The 23,324-nt window shown below is 34.7% G+C and overlaps 1 protein-coding gene across 5 annotated transcripts in view; it reads left to right on the top strand.

Annotated features, from left to right (window-relative positions):
- TfAP-2 (Transcription factor AP-2) overlaps positions 1–23,011 on the top strand; it is an 89,395-nt gene extending 66,384 nt beyond the window's left edge. For all 5 annotated transcript variants that reach the window (XM_053762354.2, XM_053762355.1, XM_053762352.1 and 2 more), the window contains 9 exons: positions 4,744–4,890; positions 5,749–5,904; positions 10,239–10,352; positions 11,307–11,361; positions 12,773–12,962; positions 17,796–17,914; positions 18,364–18,506; positions 19,112–19,279; positions 19,838–23,011. In XM_053762354.2, coding sequence (XP_053618329.1) covers positions 4,744–4,890; positions 5,749–5,904; positions 10,239–10,352; positions 11,307–11,361; positions 12,773–12,962; positions 17,796–17,914; positions 18,364–18,506; positions 19,112–19,279; positions 19,838–19,945 — 1,200 coding nt within the window. In that variant the 3' untranslated portion in view covers positions 19,946–23,011. The remainder of the gene's footprint in view (positions 1–4,743; positions 4,891–5,748; positions 5,905–10,238; positions 10,353–11,306; positions 11,362–12,772; positions 12,963–17,795; positions 17,915–18,363; positions 18,507–19,111; positions 19,280–19,837) is intronic.
- The last annotated feature ends 313 nt before the right edge of the window (positions 23,012–23,324 follow it).

The raw sequence follows: 23,324 nt of genomic DNA, 5'->3' as shown, positions 1-23,324 counted from the left end.
TAGACAATTATGCTCTAGTATGGTCACTGTGCCATAATAAACCTTTACAGTAACGGTGCTCCAGATTCCCAAGATATAGGTCTTCTCATAATGAAATTTGTTTGTTGCTATGCGAGAAATGTACAAATATATTTTTAATCCTAAATAAAAAAATAAAAGTCCTAATTTCTGAAATGCTACGGCTCTGAGGAGTGCCACCTGTATTAGTATATTACATATTATTAGAATTATTTATAATAATATTGTAAAAAAACATTATTTTTTACAATAATACTGTACAACCCACTTAAAACTTAGAGCAGATTTATGACATGGTTATGTGGGATAGGTAGTAGAATAACATTCTAACAAGCACTGTTTTTACACAATCAATCAAATAATAAAGCAATACTAGTGAAGAGCCCAGTTCCTATGTTAATGAGACACATATATCGATCAATTTTATCGTATTGTAATTGAGATATAGTCCGGTATGTGCCTAATACACATTCCAAATTTGATTGATCGAATGTTGTCGTAACAGTAAATTCTATTCGATCTGACGGCGAGTATCGATATCGATTTTCGATAATTGATCGCACTATCATACTTTTTTTTAGTAATTAACAGTTGATTGTGATGCTGATGTTATTTTTGATATAATGACTGCAATAAATTTGTATTAATTGTTTTCGAGTAATCTTTTTAATCACAATAAAATATGATTTCGATAAGTCTCAGTATACATTTATTTTATATCATACTTCAACACTTAAATTAGATTTTTAAATAGATTCTTAAAAGTGATAAATATTTAAGAACTTTAAAATACAACAGATATTTTTTCAGCCGGATTTTTTTAATCCGGTATAATTTACTAGTTTTATAGATACCCTATCAATCACTTGTTCCCATCACTAGCATAATTTATCACTAATAGAACAAACTTGCTAACTCAATAGAGCTTTTGTTGCGGAGAGCTTACGAAATGCGACCTGCTTGACCTCCGCATAGCTTTCTCCATGGCTGGCAATATTTCAGAGTTTTATTGACAATGAGTTTTGTTGATGGCGCCAAAAATGAATCTATTAGATTTGTTTGTCTTTGGCCTTTAATGGCTTTAAAAACCTCTGTTATTTTATTATTTTATTATTTTATCATTCTTTTTTCGTTTATCAATCAATTAATATGAAGTAATTTAATTTATTATGACCAATTAACTTTTTTTTAATTGATAATTTTAAAACCGTGAAGACTACCTAATGTCGTCAATGTTATGTCATCATCGTTCATATGGATAGGTTTAGCCCGCAGCTGCGCCCGCGTTAATTTTCCGGGATGAAAGGTACCCTATGTCCTTCTTTATACTTCAAACTATATGTTTGCAAAATTTCAAGAAGATTGTTTAAGTAGACAGAGCGTGAAGAGATAACAAACAAACTTACTTTCGCATTTGTTTTGTGATATTACCATCCATACATCCATGCACAGCCTATGGAATGTCCATAGACTGTGCTAAAATGTGAAATAGTTTGTCAGGTTTTATTATCGTGGGTTATAATAAATAGGCACTAGGCAGTAGGTAGCAAAGTAAGTTTATTGTAAAACTTAAGGTAAGACCCTTATTGGGTCTGTTCTTATTATTTTATTTAATGTTTATAAATTTATCACGGCCACCCTCTTGCCTCGCTAGCTTGATCGTAATGTTTACGCGTCAAAGTGTTCGAGCGGATTTAGAATTTTAAAATTTATGACAGTAGATCCAAATGTGCCAGCGCAGGCGAAATACATCGAAAGAGATTCCAAACAAGGCGTAGCTGCGTTACAAGTTAATCACAAACTCCACAATTTTTCCATGTCATAATTGGGCTTCAGTTTCGACACGACGGTTGCGCGCCACAAAGTACACATGTCAACGGTTCACATCCGGCAAGACCAGTCAGTCAGTCAGTTAGTTAGTACCTAATCAATCAGCCGATCGTTGACGCAAAACAGCGAAGGTCCAGAGAATTATTGAATATTGGTAAAACTACAAATCACTTACAATCTAAACTGAGAATGATTAATTTATAGACAAAAAAGAGAAATAAAAGTCCTTGATTATTGAATTTCGATATTATACAATCAATTAACAAATACATAATTCATTGCACTCAACTATATGTATACTAGAAATAATATATAATCTGTGATTGAGAATAAGGAAAAAATATTTGTTAATAATATATTTATTTTACTGCTAGGAATAACACATAAAACGAACAAATCTTCAAATAATAGTGTTTATTAAATATACCAAGGAATATGAATTAGGTCATATTATATATTCTTATCTACTTATACTAATACTATAAGTAATTGGTTCTTACTATGCTGACTTATACCATATTTTATTGTCGTTATTATGTACGTAAATGCTTGTTATTCTTTCTATAAACAAGTTTATTTGTTAGACAAAACCCCCGACTTTCAATATTTATTTCGTTATAACTTTTGAACGGGCTGATCCGATTTTGATCAAACATATCAAAGAAACACCGTATAAAAAGTAGCTATTAATTTTAAAAAAACGCATCCAAATCGATTCACCCGTTGATGAGCTACGGTGCCACGTACACAGACAGACAGACAGATAGACAGACAGACAGACAGACAGACACACTTAGCTGTCAAACTTTTTTTACTTTTAACCCCTCGGTTTGCGTCGGTGTTTAAAAAAAAACAAATACATATTTTTTTCGCGGTCATTATAAAAAGCTTTCTCTCCATACCACTTCGATTGCAACAATTTTCGGTGATCCACATTTAGTAAATTGTATCTATTAGAATACGACCCTGTCGAAACGCTCGCCGGACCGGTTGGTCTTAGTATGATAAAACTGATTAATTACAGTTAGGAAATTACTACACCGTTCGTTAGACAATGGATAATAAATGGTAGTAATTTTTTAGACTTCAAGAGGGTGCTTATAGATAGCCCAAGCACTTCAGCGGTTTGCGAAATGTGAATTGTCTTTCTTTTTATGTTTTCGCTACAAGTATTTCATGTTGCAGTCAATATGAAATAGCGGAAACATATATATAAATTATACATTAATAATGCATTCTGTTAGTCGTCTCATAATATAAGTTTTTAGCTTTATTAAGTCTGCCTTTTGAAGCCATTTGGTAGATATCAGTCAGTTTGAAAAAAAAAATATTTAAACTTAATATTTTTTTATACTATTAAGCAAGCAAAGAGGCATGCCCACCTCATGGTAAGTGGTCACCGCAGCCTACGGAGGCCTAGAATGCAAGAGGTGTCACGTCGCCGGTCTTACATACATTTTTTCATGCCCTTTTTTAAGTACTCCAAGCAATTGTCTTTATTTATGTATTTCGATACAAGTTTACAATTATTAAGTTATTAGTATAGTTATATACTGAAGTCGTAGACGATCTACGCCGTAGACATGTGTCGTAGACTCTGTAAAATATTTCAACGTTACAGTGCTACGGATTTGCTATGAAAGTTTGGTTACAAAAAATATATTCTATTGGATTTTTAGTTATAAGATGCTGGTATAAATTGATCGATTTTATTAACGCGAGTAACCATCCAGCTTGTAGGTACAGTAGGCCACCTCGCGTTTTTTTTTGTTATTTTCTTTTTTTATTCTTAGCGCAAATTAAAAATATTTATATTTTTACATATTTACAGGTAAGCAACACTACATAAAGAATTTTAGTAATAAAAATATAGTCTGAAAAGGAATTTAGTGGCTACCGTTTTTTATTTACTCAACTGTGACTACAATATGTAATGGAAAACTATAATACTTTCTACTAAAATCTGTTTTTATATAAAAATTCTGTCTGTTTAAATATTTTCACTAAGAAATAAAATAAATCAATAAAAATATGAACCGAGCTAGTGTGCAGAGAGTAATCGCCTTACGACAAAAACTTATTAATTAGCATGATATTATTTTTTTTTACAAAAAACGACATTTTTGACACAAACTTCTATATGTCGACAAGTCCGATCTTATTGCATTCAACGCGTGACAAAAAATGTCATGTCGGGCAGTAAAACGTTATGCCTATCATATAATGTACTTGTAATCCAAATCATACGCATAATTGGTAGAAGACATCTATCTTCAAAATTGAGTTGCAACATTACATACTTACCTTACAATAATTTAAATAAAAGCCTATAAAATATTGGTATTTAAAACACATTACCACCATCACGATATAAATAACACTGCATTTATGCATACAGCATATAAACGCCTTTATTTCAATGCAATAAGACTTAATAAATCAAGTTTAACTTAAGTATGCTTCACTGTACAAACATTAAATTATCAGAATTAATGCGCTGATAGTTTAATTCAAACTTTGCGTGTTCGTCTGTATCATTATTATCACTCGGAGAATACCTTAATTCGATTTAAGTTATTGTGCTTTTGAACGCATGTCGAAATCAGTTATATATATAACTGATTTCGACATGCGTACATATATACTTCATAGTCATATTTCCTCATGGCTGAGAGTCGTGGTTATTATGTGGAATGAAATACACACAACAACTTTCTTGACACTATTAATAGATGGTTTGCCTATATATCCTATCCTGCAACTCGTACGAATCAACTGCGCACTCTGCTGGAATGTGACCCCTCTCCCGCGAGGTGCACAGTTAATTCGTATGGGCTTGCATATGCATTTTACTTGTTAACCATTCATTTTTTGAATTGATGTTCTTTTTGACAGGAGCGTCTCGGCGGCGGCGGGCTGGGTCTCGGCGGCGGCGGGTTTCGGGGCGGCGCGCAGCCCTCGCTCGCCGACTTCCAGCCGCCGTACTTCCCGCCACCGTTCGCGCCCGCGCCGCACCCTGGCAGCCCACACCACCAGCAACAGGTACCATCGATACAGAACTTTCAAGAACATTATCATATTACACATTACAGAAATCATGTCAAAAAGGAATAAAAAAGGATGCAACTTTTCGTTACTTCCTTGAAGATACTTCCCGCCGCCTCCCGCGCCTGCGCCACACCCTGGCAGCAAACACCACCATCATCGGGCATACTATCGATTTTAAACCTAGATTAGAACATATAGAACCCTTATTATGAAAACACTTTTCGACCAATATCAATACCATAGATAAAATATTTTTCTTTTATCTATGATCAATGCCAATATTAATGCTAGATGGTGAAATTACCAATAAAACCGTTTTCTGGTTACTTTCTCATAGCTCGCTTTCAGTCGCATCACTCACCGCTGAGCGAGTATCCGACCTAATTAACCTCTTCACGATTTCACTCTATTTTAGCCTGTTCTAGTGTTTTGAAGACCTGGGTGTTCAGATGATCTTTCACCTGGTCGCTTTCTCATCCATGGAGAGTTAAAGCTCAGGGCTGCTATTATATGGTCCTGTATTACCCTATCTACCCTATTGATATAATTTTTACCTCCACTTCACACTATCTCCGGCATATATAAATATATTAGGACAAATCACACAGATTGAGCTAGCCCCAAAGTAAGTTCGAGACTTGTGTTATGGGATTCTAACTCAACGATACTATATTTAATAACACATACATATATAGATAAACATCCAAGACCCGGGTCAATCAGAAAAAGATCATTTTCCATCATGACCCGACCGGGGATCGAACCCGGGACCTCTCGGTTCAGTGGCAAGAACCTTACCACTGCGCCACCGAGGTCGTTAAAAATACAGTAATCAACATTTCTTTTCATCAGAGCCATGGCATGGACTACGGCGGCGGTGGAGGCGGAGGCGAATATGCGCAACACTACGCGCCGCAGCAACTTTTGCCACGGCACCACACCCACCACGAGCCGCATGCGCACCTGCGACACCACAGGGACCACCACGACGCCATACACGCGCACCATGTGAGTTACCAACATATGTCACAGCCGGGAGATCCTCTCGAGGGCATGGCAACACTACGCGTCGCCACAGCTACTGGACAAAACACGCATCACGTAATGAGCGTGTGGTCTGAGGGCCCACTTCATGGAAATTCTATGAAGATATCTTTGGAATTTGGTGAACAGTCCACAAGAATTGTGAAAGTTGCAATATCGGGAAGTTCCGAAATGGACGATGCGGTTCTAGTTAGCGTTCAACTTAAATCCGAAAAGATACCGTTTGAAATCCCAAATGCTACTCAAGATCAAGATAAACTACAGGTTATCTTGTAGATTATCTTGAGTTAGAAATTTCGGGGATATAATTTTAGTAGATGCTGATGTCGCGAAATAATTCATCACATAACCACATTATATCAACCACTTATAGGTTTCGCATAATTCACGGCGCGGATTAAGGCGCGACTCTGTCTAGGGCATAAAATATTTGATAAATATGTGGACATATCGCACTCCCAGAACAACAGTGCACTAAGTCAAAATATCTCATTTTTCAGAATCAACGAAAAACTGTTATCTCATGTTGTATTGAGGTAATTGACGGGGTTTTAAATGTTTAATGGAGAGACTGCAATACTAATTAGCATAGTTTATGTTCAATCAGCTAAAAACAGTAAAGAAAGCAAATAATATCAATTTTCGACTTAATTCACTGTTTTAGAACAATTGAACTATTTATTTTTAAATTATTTCGACTTACGCGCTTTTTATTGATTAAAGCTGAAATAGTGCACTATTATACTTTTGACATTTCTCTGCAACAGAATTTACAATAATGACATATTTATTTATTTTTTTGAGATAGCCCCATTTAAAATCAAATAAAACAGCAAAATATACAAAAATCAGTGTAATGAAATAACTATTATGTATTTTTATTAAGTAATACTTAGGTATTACTTAATAAAAATACTTAATAATAACAAAAATATATTTTTAAAAATTGGTAACACAAATTGGCAACTCTGCTTAAACTTTTTCGAAGTCTTTAAGATTAGGTACTGATATTTTGATAAAAAAATTATTAATAAGGAAGCATACCTCTGCTTAAACTTAGCATATTTAACATAGGTAATAACAATAGGACTTAACCAGTCTTTCAATATCTACGAATAATAGTTCAATCTACTAATATTTTTATAATAGTAGCACATAACAAGAAGCTTCAAGTCTACTTATTTACTTATGTTAACCAGTCTTCTGAATTAAAAAGTGTTTTTTATAACTTATCGTTAAAAATCACAGCTTTTAAAATACCATTACTAAGGATAAAAAAATAATCGAAAAGTAGTTAATAAAAATAACAATACCAAAAATATGGGAAATTTCGTTTCCAAGTAGAAAAAATAGGAACTCAGCTGGTGCTGTACTATTCTAAGCCTAAGGCAGTCTTATAATAGGAATCAACATAATTAGTAGGTATTATATTTTTTTCGATCAAATCCATAATATCTTTTTTTTTGTTTACGGACAGAGGTAGTTTTGTTGTACAGGCTTTCAGCAACACCGGAGCAAAGCTCTGGTCTCTGTACCGCCTTGTACAAATTCGAACATAGACTTTTTTAAAGTCAGACTCCGCGAACGTTGTTTTGTAGAAGAAAGCTAGTGGGTGTTGCTTCTCTACGCGAAACTGTCTAATTTGTTGCAGGGTTTCGTTTTATCTTTTTACATAATTTGGGTTCGCTCACTACCAGAATAGTGTCAGTTGTAGAAGATGTGGAGGGCGCGAAAGTTGGAGAAAAATTTGGATTCCCTTGAGTATTTGCTGTTAAAGGACCCGGTCTATTGGATTCGTCATCAGATGAGCTACTTGAACTGCTGGAGCTGGAGCTTGATGAAGATGAGCTGGAGCCTGACGACGAGCTCGATATTCTTCAGATATTCTTTAAGGGATTACAGGACGACGAGATATATGTTTTTTTGATATAATAAAAGTAGGATCAGCGTCTGAGTCATCAATAAAATCATCACCGTTATGATCCGATGACGCAGGTACGAGTACCTCCTCACCCGATGTTTTATAAGCTAATGGAACAGATTCGGGTAACTCCGTTCCCGATGCAGCATAGACTAATGGAGTAGAAATGGGTATCTCACTTCCTGGTGCTACATAGGCGGATGGAGCAGATATGTGTACCTCCCATCCTGACGCTTCATAAACCGATGAAACAGATACAAGTACCTCACTCTCTAAAGCTTCATAGGTTGATGAAATAGATACGGACACCCCCCTTTCTGAAACTTCCATGGCTGATTCTACTCCACTAGTTTCCATGGCCTTTTCCAACAACATAAGCCCCCGACCTCTCATCATCTGTTACAAAAACAATAATTAATTAAAAATCCAACAACAGTGCATTATCTCAAAAATAAATTAAATTTATTATTTTAACCAAAAAATAACACAAATCTTAACTAATATTCTAAATATTTGTAATGTAAATAAAAATTTTAATAATTGTAATATTAATGTTTGTTTTTTTTTATGTAAATAGGACGCAATTAATATCTACCATTAATAGTGTATCATTTCTCTGATTTTCACTTTTTAAGAATAACACTGAACTATTTTGAAATAATTCAAATAAAATTAACTTACCTTCGTCAACAATAAAGTACTATTTTGATATAATCCAAAATTGTTGCACAAGCTTAATCACAAATATCGCATCAAAACGAAATAATCCGAAATAATTTTCTTACTCCATTCACCAACACTGTATTAATACTAAATAATTTGCTGTTGCGCAAACGTTGTACACTACGTTCTCTTCGACTAACTAGTTGCAACTAGAAATAGTTCAATGTACGCGGTATGACTCCGGCGAAGTGTCGTCACCAACAGAGAGTTAGCGCGCCATCTGTTGGGTATTTTTGCAAATAGAAATAAGTCTGTCTTCGTGGTATACGCGTAAAAATTTTGCCTATTCGAATATATAATAAAGTCAATTTTGGAATTTTTCGACATAATGCAGTGTTGTTCTGGGAGTGCGATATATAAAATTTTCAAATCGAATCATCTATTTTACGCCAGACATACATACTTATCATACGATTATATTAACTTTTCATTTATAGGCTATTCCCATATTCCATCAGAAGGTACTCAATATCGGTTTATAATCGTAAATCTGAACTATTTCCCCTCGACGCACCCTCTGGAAAGAATCTCAGCATAGTTGGAGCCCCGCTTGCCAACAAATATGCTAATAATGAACTTACCTTCGCTGAAATCTGAGCGTTATCGAGTTTCAAATAACTTCATACATTTACGACTGAAATAATATTTTATGTTATTATGATTTAATTTTATTCTTTTAATAATTATACTTTGAGAATACTTTTAAGAATTTTGAAAATCGAATTCTTTTGACCAATATTAAAAATAAAAACATTAGAACATAGATCAACAAAAAAGAAAAAAACAATACCGATGGAATACTTTTTGAAAAATGAGCGTTCCAAATACGAACTGCAATTTATTTTTAAATATCTGAACATTTTCTACCAACAATAACATTTTGGAAGCAAGATGCTCTATGGTACCACTTTAGCAGATTAGCCCCTGGTAATGTTCCGGTCTCCGTGGCTATAATATCCCACACAATGGCGAGAGACTTCTGGCGGGAAACTAGATGTCATTTTGTGATTGAACTTCGATTTATGAAACGACATAAAAGGTTGCCAGTTACATTATCATGTCGAGCTAATAATTTGTTGAAAATATTTTTTTTAAAGGTTAATCATTTCTTCTTCACTAGAAGCATATTTTACTAATAAGTAAGGTAATTTTATTAACTAGTAAATTGACGTTCAGAAATATAAATGTGTAAAAGACTCATCATATTACTAAATTCCCTGAATAACATAATGTTATAAAACCCGCTTGGAGCGGTGGATAGTGTAATGTTTAAGACGCATACCTGTGGATCGAAAGGGCCTAGGTTCGAGTCCTACTCGTGCCGCATGAGTTTGTAGACCAATCTGACTCACGTATAGTAGTTTTCATCGACCCCCACTGGCTTCCGGTGAAGAAAAACATCGTGAGGAAACCTGCACACTGGTTGATTATTAACTTGTGAGTGAAATGGAGAAAACAATGGTAAACCACTCCATTAATAGTGCCAAGAAAGTTGTTGTGTCTGTTTCATTCCACGTAACGACCACGACCCTCAGCCATGAGGAATACAACTATGAAGAATGATAAAACCCGCTAGTACTATATAATTAAAAATTAGACGTGAAAAATTTCCTAAGAATGATTTCATGGATCTGAAATGGTGGTTTTCTTCCAGCTCTCCCACGGCGGATTCAGTTATGGCGGCGGCGATCGGCGCGCTGACTATGGTGCGCGAGAGCAGCACGAATTGGCGTTGCACCATGCGTTACATTCCACGGAAGAGGCGCCGGTTAGTACTATTATTTAATTGTGTTGGTGGTCAACCAATGGATGTGAGAGAGTGCGCGGAAAAGGCGCTGTTAAGTAGGTACATTCAATACGGATGGTGGCCTGTGATTCCGCCCTAGAATAATGGATCCTATTCCAGGGGAGATACATGGCCTACGCGAATGATAAGTAACAACTGCATTCTCAAAGAGGGTTGAAGTCAGGCGGGCTAAAATCAAACCCGAATCTCAAAAATTTAAAGGTTAACCTTGGATCTTGGGCTTCAGGCGTCACAGCCATGGATTAGAATATGCGAAGATGAGAGAGAGAAACCTAATGTGTATGGCAAACCTCTAAACAAAACATGTCAATATAGAAAAGTTTCCAAAAATTTATTATCTTTTGTACTGTATTGTTTAACACTTCCATGTTGGTCTGTTTGTGAAAAAAAAACATTTTCTCGTCTATCGCCCATTCGGTTCTCATTCCCAGAAGACATATATAGACGCTTTCTCTGCAATTTATTGCTGAAATATTTAAAACTATAATTTAAAAAGTGATAAAAATGCCAATCACATGCCTAAAAATATCGACAATATTCGCAAGATGGCCGCCGCGCCGGTCAATCGGAATTTAATAAACATTATGCCCCAGTGCAAGGAATTTATCTTCCATGTTTTGAGGAATACTTTGATAAAAATGTTTAGAAAATGGGGAACGAAATTAATTGGAAATAGACTTGTTCGGCTACCTCTTACTTATTTTGAGAAGGATCATTATTTTTATCATATATTATTATTTTTTTTTGGTAGCTTTTCTTTTCATAAAAAAATAAAGGATAGAATCAATAATAATAATAATATAATCATTACATAATGTAATAATATTACATTATATAACGCATAAAAATGGGGAAAATATTTTGACATCAGTTTAAAAAGCGTGGCTCTTTATTAAATAATTTTATTTTTTTCAGAACTCGGGCATGGATGACACGAGCGGTTTCATGACGGACCTACCACTATTAAAAAGTGAGTACTTGTACACAAATGTACAGTAAGTTTTTTATTTTAAATCAAAACTAGGCTAAATATTGTTTATTGCTAGATTTGTTTATTTGGTTAAAATCTCGTGCAAATCCTATAAATATACAGTCGAAGGCAGATGAACTTAACCTCCACCGGACTAACTTGCTATAACAGAGAGGTTATATTACGGTAGACGCTGACTCGACCATACTCCATTAATACTTACATTATTTCACGAATGTATCATTTGAATGTTCTTTATCTACGTATGCTCAATCAACTTAAAGATATCTTAAACCATACAAGCATCAGATAAAATAAATACATATTATTAACTTATCATAGACATTTATTGTTACCTACTATATGATGACCTGGCAAAGATAAAACTGTAATTAGACCTCATACCGCACTTATCTTATAGGTGTATCAATTTTTCTAAGTAGATTGTAAAAAAACCATCTCATTCAACGGCCGAATGAATCGATACAGATGAAATAAAAGTATCGATCAATCAATCTATATTTGAATAGCGTTTCGGAAATGAATCGTTAAGATCCAAGTGCAATTTGAATGTGGTCATTAAAATGGTGTAACTACAATCTTTCTGTATCAATATTATAGGTATTAGGTATAACCGGGCCCATTATAATGATTTCTCTCATATATCCATGTTGCTGTTTTTTATTCTGCTATATTTTTAATTTGTACCACTGGCTACTTTTTACCGTTATTTTGTAATTCTTATTTCAAAAAACTTATTTCTATGTTAATATTCCAATTTCAAAAGTCGAATGTATTTTTTGTGTAATTGGCTGCTAATATGGGAGCGCGTTTCTTTTTTATTATTTGAAATGGCATGGTGTTAAATAGCCAGTATGGTGCAAAGCTAATGACACACTAATGTTTATTGTATTAGGGTTGCCATATAGAAATATTACAATGAGAATAGTGATCACGCTGAGTGCATGTTTGGGGCGTGGCGGTGATTGTTAGAAGTGCTATTGTTAGTATTTCGTGTCGGGAATTTGGTAATCACCCGTATTTTTTACACATATACACGAATGGAATTATTTCAAGTCGTCATTCGGATGTATTTTCTTATAGTCCTATATTTTTTTGCAGTTTAATAAAAAGTTTCCGTTTGCTTTTCTATTCCTATTTTCTTAATTTATCGGGGTTTTCCTAAAGTTAACCAACCATCACCACTTTTTCTGTTAGAGTTGAAGTAGCAATCAAATTATATTAATTTAGTCCAATAGATACCTACGACTCAATTTAAAATGTTTATTGCCATTCATACTGAACATCACCTACCCATTAAATAATAATAACAGTTTATTAGTCTATTAGGTTAATACTTACGTGAATATTTACATATGTGAATGTGATTAACCTGAATTTGGTTTTCCAGCAATGAAAGGGCGCGACGGCCTCGGCGGCGGCGGCTCCTGCGCACCCAACGACGTGTTCTGCTCCGTACCTGGAAGGCTCTCCCTGCTGTCCTCCACCAGCAAGTACAAGGTCACGGTGGCCGAGGTCCAGAGGAGACTCTCTCCTCCAGAGTGCCTGAATGCGTCTTTATTAGGTGGCGTTTTAAGGAGGTGAGTGAACTTATATTTTTGCTACTCATTTGTCTTTTTACTTTGTATTTTCAATACCTATATAATGAGGCAAGTATTGAAATGAGGAAATTTTACTTATTTTTGAGCTAACCTATATACCTCATTCATTATGTATGTATCCTTACATATTATAAAACAGTCTTTTACCGCGTTTATCTGTCTCCTCGCGATAAACTCAAAAACCACTTCACGGATTGTGGAATTGGAATGTGATGAACCCGCGGGGTTTACTTTTTTATATTTTTATCCAAGCCAAGCCGGGACTACTAAAGTGAGTTCCAGACTTGTGTTCTAGAATACTAGGACATAAATATAGGGAAGGAATATTTTACCCTTAAATTCTCGTAATAATCAGTCATTACTTACGCGTTACTTGCCTACGACTTATGTCGGACACGTAAAATATAGTAATTGCCGTATAATTCATCTACATAATTGAATTTAATAATTACCCCATGAATAATACATTTTAATCGAATTACAACGCTCCGTTCTACAAAATACCGGACATTTATTATTATTTTTTTGCAATAGCAACATTGCAGTGTCCGCCGTCAAGGCGCGACCACTAAAAATACGTTTGACTTTCCGCGCGGCTTTGGGCCGGTCATTAGATTGTTTTTATAACGTTGTATGTGGTTATGTGGTGAGCTTGTGTTGGTATAACATGTACCTACTTGAAGTTTATCTTATATAATTATTGGTTTATAACTTCCAGTGGTTATAGTCAAGTTTCAAGTGTGCTATTGTCGCTGGCACGTTGACGTTTAGAGGTCGTTGCCACCATTTTTTTAATAAAGAAAAAAAGTAATGCTGTTGTATTTAATTTTAATAATAAAAAGCCTGGTTAAGTTTTTCGCTTAATTTACATTTAAATTATATTGGTTGTAATAGTAGCTACATAATTACTTTATTGAGGCTGACTTGTGATTGTATAATTGGGTAACACATCGTCCAATCGAATGTCAATAAAACACGCAATATGAAAATAATAATATTCTGGAAGTATTCTTGTATTACAAGTTCTGTTTTGATTCGGTCACAGTAATTCACTAGAACAATATCTTGAATTGGGACTATTCAATATAAAAATTAAAATTTTTCTTTCCATTAAAAAGGCAAATTCTGTTTTTTTTTTAAATATAAGATTACCTAAAGATGTGTATTAGTAGATTTTTTTAAAATCCTGTGTGGCAAAACGGACATTAACTTAACATTAACGGACTTACATGTTAGCAAATGTTGGTCAATATTAGTTGGGATTCGCGACGCGTAGCAGAGCGCGATAATGCCGTGTGTGCAATGATCGTAGCATGCATGTGTTTTCGACGTTCGACAACATTTGCGACGTTCTTTAACAGTGTAAAAACACAAATGCCGTCAAAATTTCTTTACAAAACACTTTTACTGCTTACTTCTACTCTAACTTTTATTCTAACGTTGCACGTGGAATAAGCCTATAAATAAAGGTTATACACCAAACAGTGCCTTTCAAAAATCACTTGGCGCTATAAATCCACGTCGGCCGTTTTTAATAGAATTTGGAGCGGCGTTCGGCCGACACTAATTGCAGTCATTATCATCCAGTTATTTAAATCTTTAATCTGTGGTATGAGAGTGAACTTGAAATCGAAAATTTACGTGACGATTAGGACAAGTCGTCAAAGTATGGTTTGTCTCTTTCTGTCAATATCTAGCCTGTGTCCCACTGCTGGGCAAAGGCCTCCACCTTATTTTTCCACTCATCTCTCTCCATAGCAAGTTCTGGCTATTCAGGTAGAAATTTGTCTTGTCAATTTCATATATTATATACATACTTTTTATATACATACTTTTTAACTTTTTTTTTCATATACCTGTGTATCTTGGCATAGGTACCTACCTACAGCAAGTGGTCCATTGTTTTGCGCCACAAAACCTCATAACCCCATTACATGTGAAAACTAACTAGTTTTTTAATAAAAGCATTGGCTGCCATAAATTTTACATTGTCCCACATCAGCGATAAATGAGTCCCAATCGTGACAATCGTTGACATTCGAGATTTATCTACAACAAGCGGCTCGTCCCGGCTTCTCTCGAGTAAAATAATAAAATAACCGGCCAAAGTGCATGTCGGGCCACAGACAGTGTAAGGTTACTGGTTTTTCATTGCGGTAAATAAAAGCTCTTAACAAAAGATTTATCAACCGGCCGCCTGCTTGCCAACAACCCTCTTTGAGAAAAAATTGAATATATATAAATTAAAATGTCGTATATACCTAGTCGAATGAATATTTTTGTAACTAATGACAGCTAAGAAACGCAGCTGGTGTTCTAAGAATATTCCACGTGTCAAAGCCATCTTTATCGTTACAATGTATCGCTTTGTGAAATGTATTCGATGCTCTTTAGCAAAATGACTGCTGTAACCACCCCATAAAGACTTTAAATAGTTTAAGAGCCTTAATTTTCTTGTCGACTGTGAGACGGCCTCACAATTGATTGTTAACGTTTCGTATCTAAGGTTAAGTTAACGTCAAAAACTGGTGCAATTAAAGCTATCATTTATTAAATTAAGGTTATCATTTATTATAGTAACATTTATTTGTGTCCTGTAGCAACTTTCATTATTAATCTAATAACAACGTTAGACAAAGATTATTTATTTGCAAAAATATAAGTTTATTTTTTTTTACAATGTGGTTAATTGACCAAATAATTTGTTGTTTAAGTAAACTTTTTTTATACTTTATTAATATGGAAACTTCTAGCATTCTGTGCTTGTAGTTATATAGGTCAAGCTTCAACTACGTTCGCGAGTCACCCTAAGGGTGATTTAGGGACTAAATTAACATCCGTCTTCTCTATAAATATAATAGCTAGAGTATACCTATTTTTAATCCGTGTGTCACAGTTGATATTTTAATTCTATTGAAAAGATGACTCAGTATTGAAAGAGACCAAAAACACGGCGTCTTCAAAATTAACCTTTAACTTTTAGCATCAAAATCACCGCAAAGAACGAACGGTACCTTTTCCATAATTATCGTATTCGAATCAAGGAGGTGTACTCGATTGATAATCTCTTTAATCGGACTGTCAGCCATCGATACGATACCTATGCCCATTAGTGCTGTCCAATCTGTCGATTCATTCGATTTAGTTTTCCATTCGATTCCAAATTTCTTTGTTTGGCTCGTTAGCCGATGATTCTCGATTCTATTGTGTGTGTCTAAGCGAACGTGTGAAAATATTATACGCCAAACAAAATTTATTATTTTTTAACCTGCAAATGGTAAATCAATTATGGATTCTTTGTGTGGGTTATTGAATGACTGATTGCGGTTACTGAATTGAAAATGAAGATATAAGTAACAAATAAGTAGGTACATATCAGAATTAATTTTGGTTAGATATACTTAGGTAGCTAGAGGACAGATATACGGAACATAAATGTAGTTATTACCATGCGTGTGGCTGTTGCTCGTGGCTCCAAAAAATTTATTTTTGTTATCAAAAATTAAGTTCCTATGAAGATATATATATAGAGCGCTATCATCTCGTCTCTGCGTTTATTTAATTTCGTTTTATATCGCCCTTTAAACATTTTCATAATATTAATCTAAAAATATGATAGAAATGGCGCGCATGCCAGAGGAGCACCGGAGACGCGGATATACAAAATTAAGCTCATTGGGAGACCACAAAATTTTGCCTCGAAGTCATTAAAAAGTGAAGAAAACAACTTTTTAATGAAATCCTATTTATATTTTTTGAGACCCTCACGACATATCATAATATAAACCAATACAGTCTATAAACACTACTTATTATCTAATAAGTAGTGGTTTTTACATGGCCATCTGGCCATGTAAAAACTACAAACTTAATTTATTTCTAAATGTAGCACTTTGACATGACTTTGACCTTTTCTAATAAATAATAAGAAAAATAAGAACGCATAACGAACAATGAATTCTAAAATAATAATAAAAAAACGAAAAAAAAAACGGTCTACTGATTGGCAGGAAATACTTATTGCAGTACGTTACGCACGTCAGCTGTCAATAATTTATCAGTCAATAAAAAATAAATCTGTTTACTTTTTCTAATCAATCAAATCACTAACCGGCCAGCATTTCGTCCAAAGACTTACTCTGAAATCATCAAGTTTTATCGACAACAATTTCGTTAACGAGCGTTTATTCTATGATGGTTAATACTGGTAGCTCTAGTATTAGACCCACATACTTCATACCGGCCAAAAACACATTTATGCTAAGTCAGAAAATTAAAAATCGAACGAAACGAAACCCTACTACGCGGAGATATAAACCGAATGTGATTCCGGAAGTAGTACTGCGTATGTTTCGAAAAACTTTCTATGCGTCAATCACGAATTTCGTTTTGACGGTAATCGATAGGTTATCGGTAGCTCGATCTAGCGGGCAGTAGCAACACTATGACATTACTCTCATACCGGTCATTTCGAATCCGAACGTTCTTTTTTTATTTTTTTGGGTTCAACGACTTTGATCATGAATGATGGATAGATACCGTGCAGACCTTTTGAACGTGTGGTCATATTCATATGACGTAACGACTATTTGATATTACAAGATTAATGTCTTCATGTACCTAACTTTAACATTAATATAATCTACTTTATCTCAATTAGATCTCTCTAACGTATTCATACCCGCAATACTTATAAACACAATAGTTTAGGTTTTATTATTTTTATGTTAATCCATTGAATATCGTATGAAACTGTTGTTGTTTACTTAATAATGACAATTTAGATTTATGTATTACCTATTTTTTTTTCAGAGCAAAAAGTAAAAATGGCGGACGGTTACTCCGCGAAAAGTTGGAGAAAATCGGCCTGAACTTACCCGCGGGCCGGCGGAAAGCGGCTAACGTCACACTGCTCACGTCATTAGTAGAAGGTGCGTTTTAAAATAAAATACCGAAGGCCAAAATGTTCTGTTTTAAATAAATGTTGTATCTATCTGATATAATTTTTGTTTCTCAAAATCAAGATCCACAGGTTGTTTATAAGAGCCGTTTTCCCCTTTTGGATCCTTGTCATCTCAAGATTTTGGCTTTATGAATACATATAATAAAACAGTATTACAAAATAAATACAAGTAAACTTTACATCAATTTGAATAAATAAATCCATAAGTATTAATGATATCATTAAGAACAACAGATTATTCTTCGGTCGATGATCGTACCCAGTAGTAAATTGGTATATTCAGGTACTTACCTGGTATATTCAGGTACTTACCTGAATATACTAATATATTGGGAAATCATTGTAACTAAAAATGATATTAATGCAAGTCTGCTGCGTACATATTTAGTTTAAATTTAAGTTTAAACCTCTCTCCAGCGGAAGCAGTGCACCTCGCCCGCGATTTCGGCTACGTGTGCGAAACGGAATTCCCTGCGCGTGCGCTGGCTGAGTACCTCGCAAGACAGTACGCGGAGCACGATGCTAGGAGACGAAGGGAGTTGCTGCAAGCCACCAAACAGGTACGTTGGTGGGTTTAGTGATTAAAAAAATATTTAAAGTGGACATCCCCGAAGTTAGTGGTGCTATGAACACGGTAGGACAAAATTTGTAGATTAGTCTAAGTTCAGTCCATACAAAGTGATTGAGCAAAAATATGGGGAGGTGGTGATGCCTAAAAGATTCCAATCCTACTATGGGCATAATAGGATTGGAATCTTTTCTATAGTTGTCGTTCCGAAGTGTAGTTTGTATCCTTTTGAGCAAGAATTCATCAACAGCCCTTTAAATGTCCTCACTGCTGAGGCAGATGTCTACCTTATGAATGGATAAGGAAGTATGGGCCATGTCCATGCGCGCGGGGCCATTGCGGAATGGCGGGTTTTAATAACGACTGTAAATTCAGAACCAACGATTTAACGGGCCTCCTGAAGCACGGTGAAATTTGACGGAAAATAATGCCTGTGAAGTAATGTCTGAACAAATACTTTGACTTAGAGTGAGTTGCACCAGTCAACTTTGACGTTATACTTTAATCCGCGCAGAAAAACGCGAAAAAACACAAAAAAAAGTTAACGTCAAACGTTAACTGCAACTACTTTCTCATTAACATTGCAATCGTCCGCAGGTGACGAAGGAGCTGATGGACCTGCTGAACCAGGACCGGTCGCCGCTGTGCAACACGCGGCCGCCGCACCTGCTGGAGCCGGCCATCCAGCGCCACCTCACGCACTTCTCCCTCATCTCCCACGGGTTTGGAGGACCCGCCATTGTGGCCGCACTCACCGCCATACAGGTTTGTACATGATACAACTTCGTTTTTATAAATAAGTAGGTAACTACATATGGACAAACCACACAGATTGAGTTAGCCGCAAAATAAATTTAACTTTTTTATTATTTTTATAATATAGTAGCGACACGCGTAAGCTTCTCTCGCGATAAATTACGTGCTTATAAACCTTCGGGAATTGTCTAAACAACAGTGAAAATTGCAGCAAAATCCGATGCGTGGCTTCAAAGAAGAAAGCTTGAAAGCTTAGAAACGAGAGCGACTTTTATATAATATGTACTTAGTGATAATTATTTTTTGGATAGGACCCGTAGTCAATCTCAATAACACTAAATAAAATACATGTTCTTAAAAATATGTTAATAATTTATTTTAAAATGAACCTAGTCTTGGACCCAAGTCTGGTCTTAAACACCAGTGTTTAAGTCTGGACTAACGCCTAACAACCTGAGTTACCTATCATGTGACTATCTATAAATATAACCGTCCCCAAAATTGCATGGTTATTTATTTAAAATTCTTAGTCAAAAGACAAATAACAAACCCCTATTCTCTCCACAGAATTTCCTCAACGAATCCCTGAAGCATTTGGACAAGTTATATCCCCAAAGTGGGATGGTGTCGTCATCTATGGACAAGACCAAAATGGACCCGGACATCAAGAAGTAACGAAAGACCAACGTGGTGTTAGCGGAATAACTTTGACATTTTAATAGTCGGTATCATCCATCAAGTTTCCAAAGTTTACAACCTCGATGTATATAGATGACGACTTAAAACAACCATGACAAAATGTGGAGTCTAGAAGAATAACTATTATTAATTTAATTGCGTTGAGATTTTGAATTAGCCGGTCGGAATTTTGTCATACGACGTCACACTACTTGATCGTATACTGACAGACGTCGTAGATAAACGAATTATGTAGAATGATGGGAATGGACCGGACACTTGGCTAGAAGAGAACACCATCCATAGACTAAAGCAGTGACGGAGTGGTGGTCGAGACAGGAACAGAGACCGGTTGGTAAACCACCAGCTGCTGGTCAAATGACAGTATTTGGGTCACGGGAACTCGATGAATGAGACTCGCACAGGACCGAAGGAAGTGACACGAAAACTGGAAGCCTGTATGCGCAGCTGTGGTTTGATGAAGGCTGAAAAAGGTGATGATTAATTAAAGGAAAAGTATTTTTTCGTCCACCTTTGACACCTGACACCATCGGGTAATTTACAGTGACTGAACTGAACGAATGAAATGAACTTTCGATTAATGAACGTCAATTTGCGCCTCATCTCGTTCGTAAACTAGAAATTCCGATCTCATAACTATCAACGTCGTAAAACGCTGTTAAAATACTGCCAATAAGTGAGATTGCGTATTTATTTTTATGAAAGTCTGCGAGCCCATACAAATAAAGTGCAATTATAATACTCAAGATTGTGAGATTCTGTAAATATAGAATAATAAATTTAGTATTAATTAAGCATTTATAGTGTAATCAATTTCTTTCAAACGCGTATATTTTTACAGAAAATAAAGGTTCATATCTACCGCAATACGAACACATATCAAGTTTGTAAATAGTATAAAACTATCATAGGACTGTTCATTCGAATGAGTGAATAATTGAACAACATATGAATAAAATACATTTTAGCAGATCCGTCTGCATAGTCGAACCTATATTCGACCAGCCAGTATAGTTGATAGCAAAATTAGAATTTAATTATACATGTATTTATTTTCATTTTTAAATGCTACTTACCTATAACTTATTTTCTTTGCAAAAGATATTGAGTTTCATGAAAAAATAAACGTTTAATTGTAAATTTTTTATATTTTATAAATGTAAACAAACGCCATATTTTTAATTTAAATACCAACTATACAGGATTTAGTCGACTCTGAACAAACCTGTGAAACATTTAGTTAATAGATATTTTAGTATTGCTAGTGATTCAATGTGAATGTGTGCCAATTAAGTTGTCATTGGAAATACAAATGCGTTTCCAATGAGTGATTATTTAATATTTATTATTGTGTCATCATGTACATACGATTTGCTATTTCCTTGCCTAAACTAGGTTTAATGCAGTTTAGCCATAGGGATTCGGATGAAGGGGGTAAAAGCGTTTCATGTTTTAAAAATTTTGCTTTTCTTTTTTAAACATACCAACATATAAACTTTAATTGCATATCGGCCCGCGATCTACCCATTTGATCGATTAAAAAATTGTGAGTGGAGCAAAGTTAAATTTAAAACGACTCTTTAGTTTTTGTCCATCTTGTCGTCACGCACTGCGTCTAGTGTGAAATGACCCTTAGCACAAATATCTGCACTACATCGAATGAACTGAACTGACGACTTTCCTTGTCAATTTTGGATAATTATATTTTATACACTGCAATTTAACACATAATACGTTGTGGGTTTCATGTATGTACGTCACGCGTAAAAAAAAATACGCAACACAAAGACTTTTTGTCTATATTTTTAACACTACGCAAATTTCGTGCAGGCACAGATTATAAAACATAATCGATGTCAACAAATTACAAAAAAATTGCAGGCCTCCAAATAATTTGCTTGATCAGCTGATCGAATAAGTACAGAAAGTCGAAATATTTCCTTTTTTCAATGTATATTTCTTTTGGAAGTTGTTCCATTCTATTCAAATGCTGAGCAGAATATTGTGAAAATGTGAGTGAAAAAGAAATTACCATGTATACAACCGTAGAATCACTCAACGAGTTGAGCGGGAATAATATATTTATTTCAGTGTTTATAAAATAATGGAGGTACTTAACCAAAACTTGATTGTGCTTGCGCAAAAAAAAATATATTTCTCTGTGATAGATAACTTTCGTTTGTGAGCCAAAATAAAATGCAATATTTTAATGCTGAAATAAAATATTTATGCAATGTAATATCGAAACAAAACGAATGTGCCAAATTGTTTACACGTGAGTTCAATATTAATAGATTTATTTTAAAAAATATTTCTATTTGTAAAACTTAGAAAAATCACATTCCTTTATGTAGGAATTCGAAACATTTTGATTGTTTTTTTGTATATAGGTAATTTCCATGTGGTTGTAATTTAAATAGTTTTTAATTTAGTATTTAGTTTTACTGTACAATCAACTAATTTATCTTCAATTTGTTCAGATTACCTCATCGTAATTAAGATTTTTCGAAACACTATGTTTTAGCCAATAATCTCCATAGACCAAATACGAAACCTAGATAGCTACAACAAGATCTAAACAATGTCGACGGTAAGACTTACCTTCTCATTAGATTGAGTACATAATAAAATATCAAATCAACTACAACTTTCATTATCGATTTAAGAATAGCTTGCATAGCCCATTTGTCTGTCTTGTCTCTTATACAGTATCGCGAAACATTTTTAACCGAATTTTGGCAGTTTCGGCGTACATCGCTGGTTTTCCATTGCGTTAAATAAAAACACACATACAATCTACTCGATGTCATGCAAAAACAGGCGATATAACTATTACTTGAATCGGATGCCTCTTCAATATTGTGCTATTCACATGATGTGAATCTATGTCATTGGACACAATAGGTATATACCTAAATGTATCCTGTTTTTTATTCCATATCAATATTTTATTTGTAATTAAATCAATTTCTTGTCTAAAATTTTTGATGGATTACCATTTGTGTATTTGATTTTTTCGTGAAGTAAAAGAATGATGTCACAGTTTTGTTTTTATTTGTATACATAATAGATTAATTAGAAAACCTAACCACCTCTCTCTCTGATATCTCTCGCGTATTCCCAGTCGCATTTGTAGCTGTAACCAATAAACCAAATAAATGTAAATTCGGCTGTGATTTCACAATCTGCCTTTCACCTGACGTCAACCATCCTTGGGAGTACAATTGTTGCCTATCAGCTGCCACTATGTGACCCTCTTACACAAGATGAGGTCAAGAGCAGGAGACAAGATGGGGTCACATAGTATATGGTCCTATACTAGAGCGGAGCCACATTACTACACTCGCTAAAATGC

This window comes from Plodia interpunctella, chromosome 22, assembly GCF_027563975.2.
Source record: "Plodia interpunctella isolate USDA-ARS_2022_Savannah chromosome 22, ilPloInte3.2, whole genome shotgun sequence".
NCBI classification, from domain to species: Eukaryota; Metazoa; Arthropoda; class Insecta; order Lepidoptera; family Pyralidae; genus Plodia; species Plodia interpunctella.
Note: the sequence above shows the minus strand (reverse complement) of the source record. Positions and strands in the feature narration are given on the sequence as shown.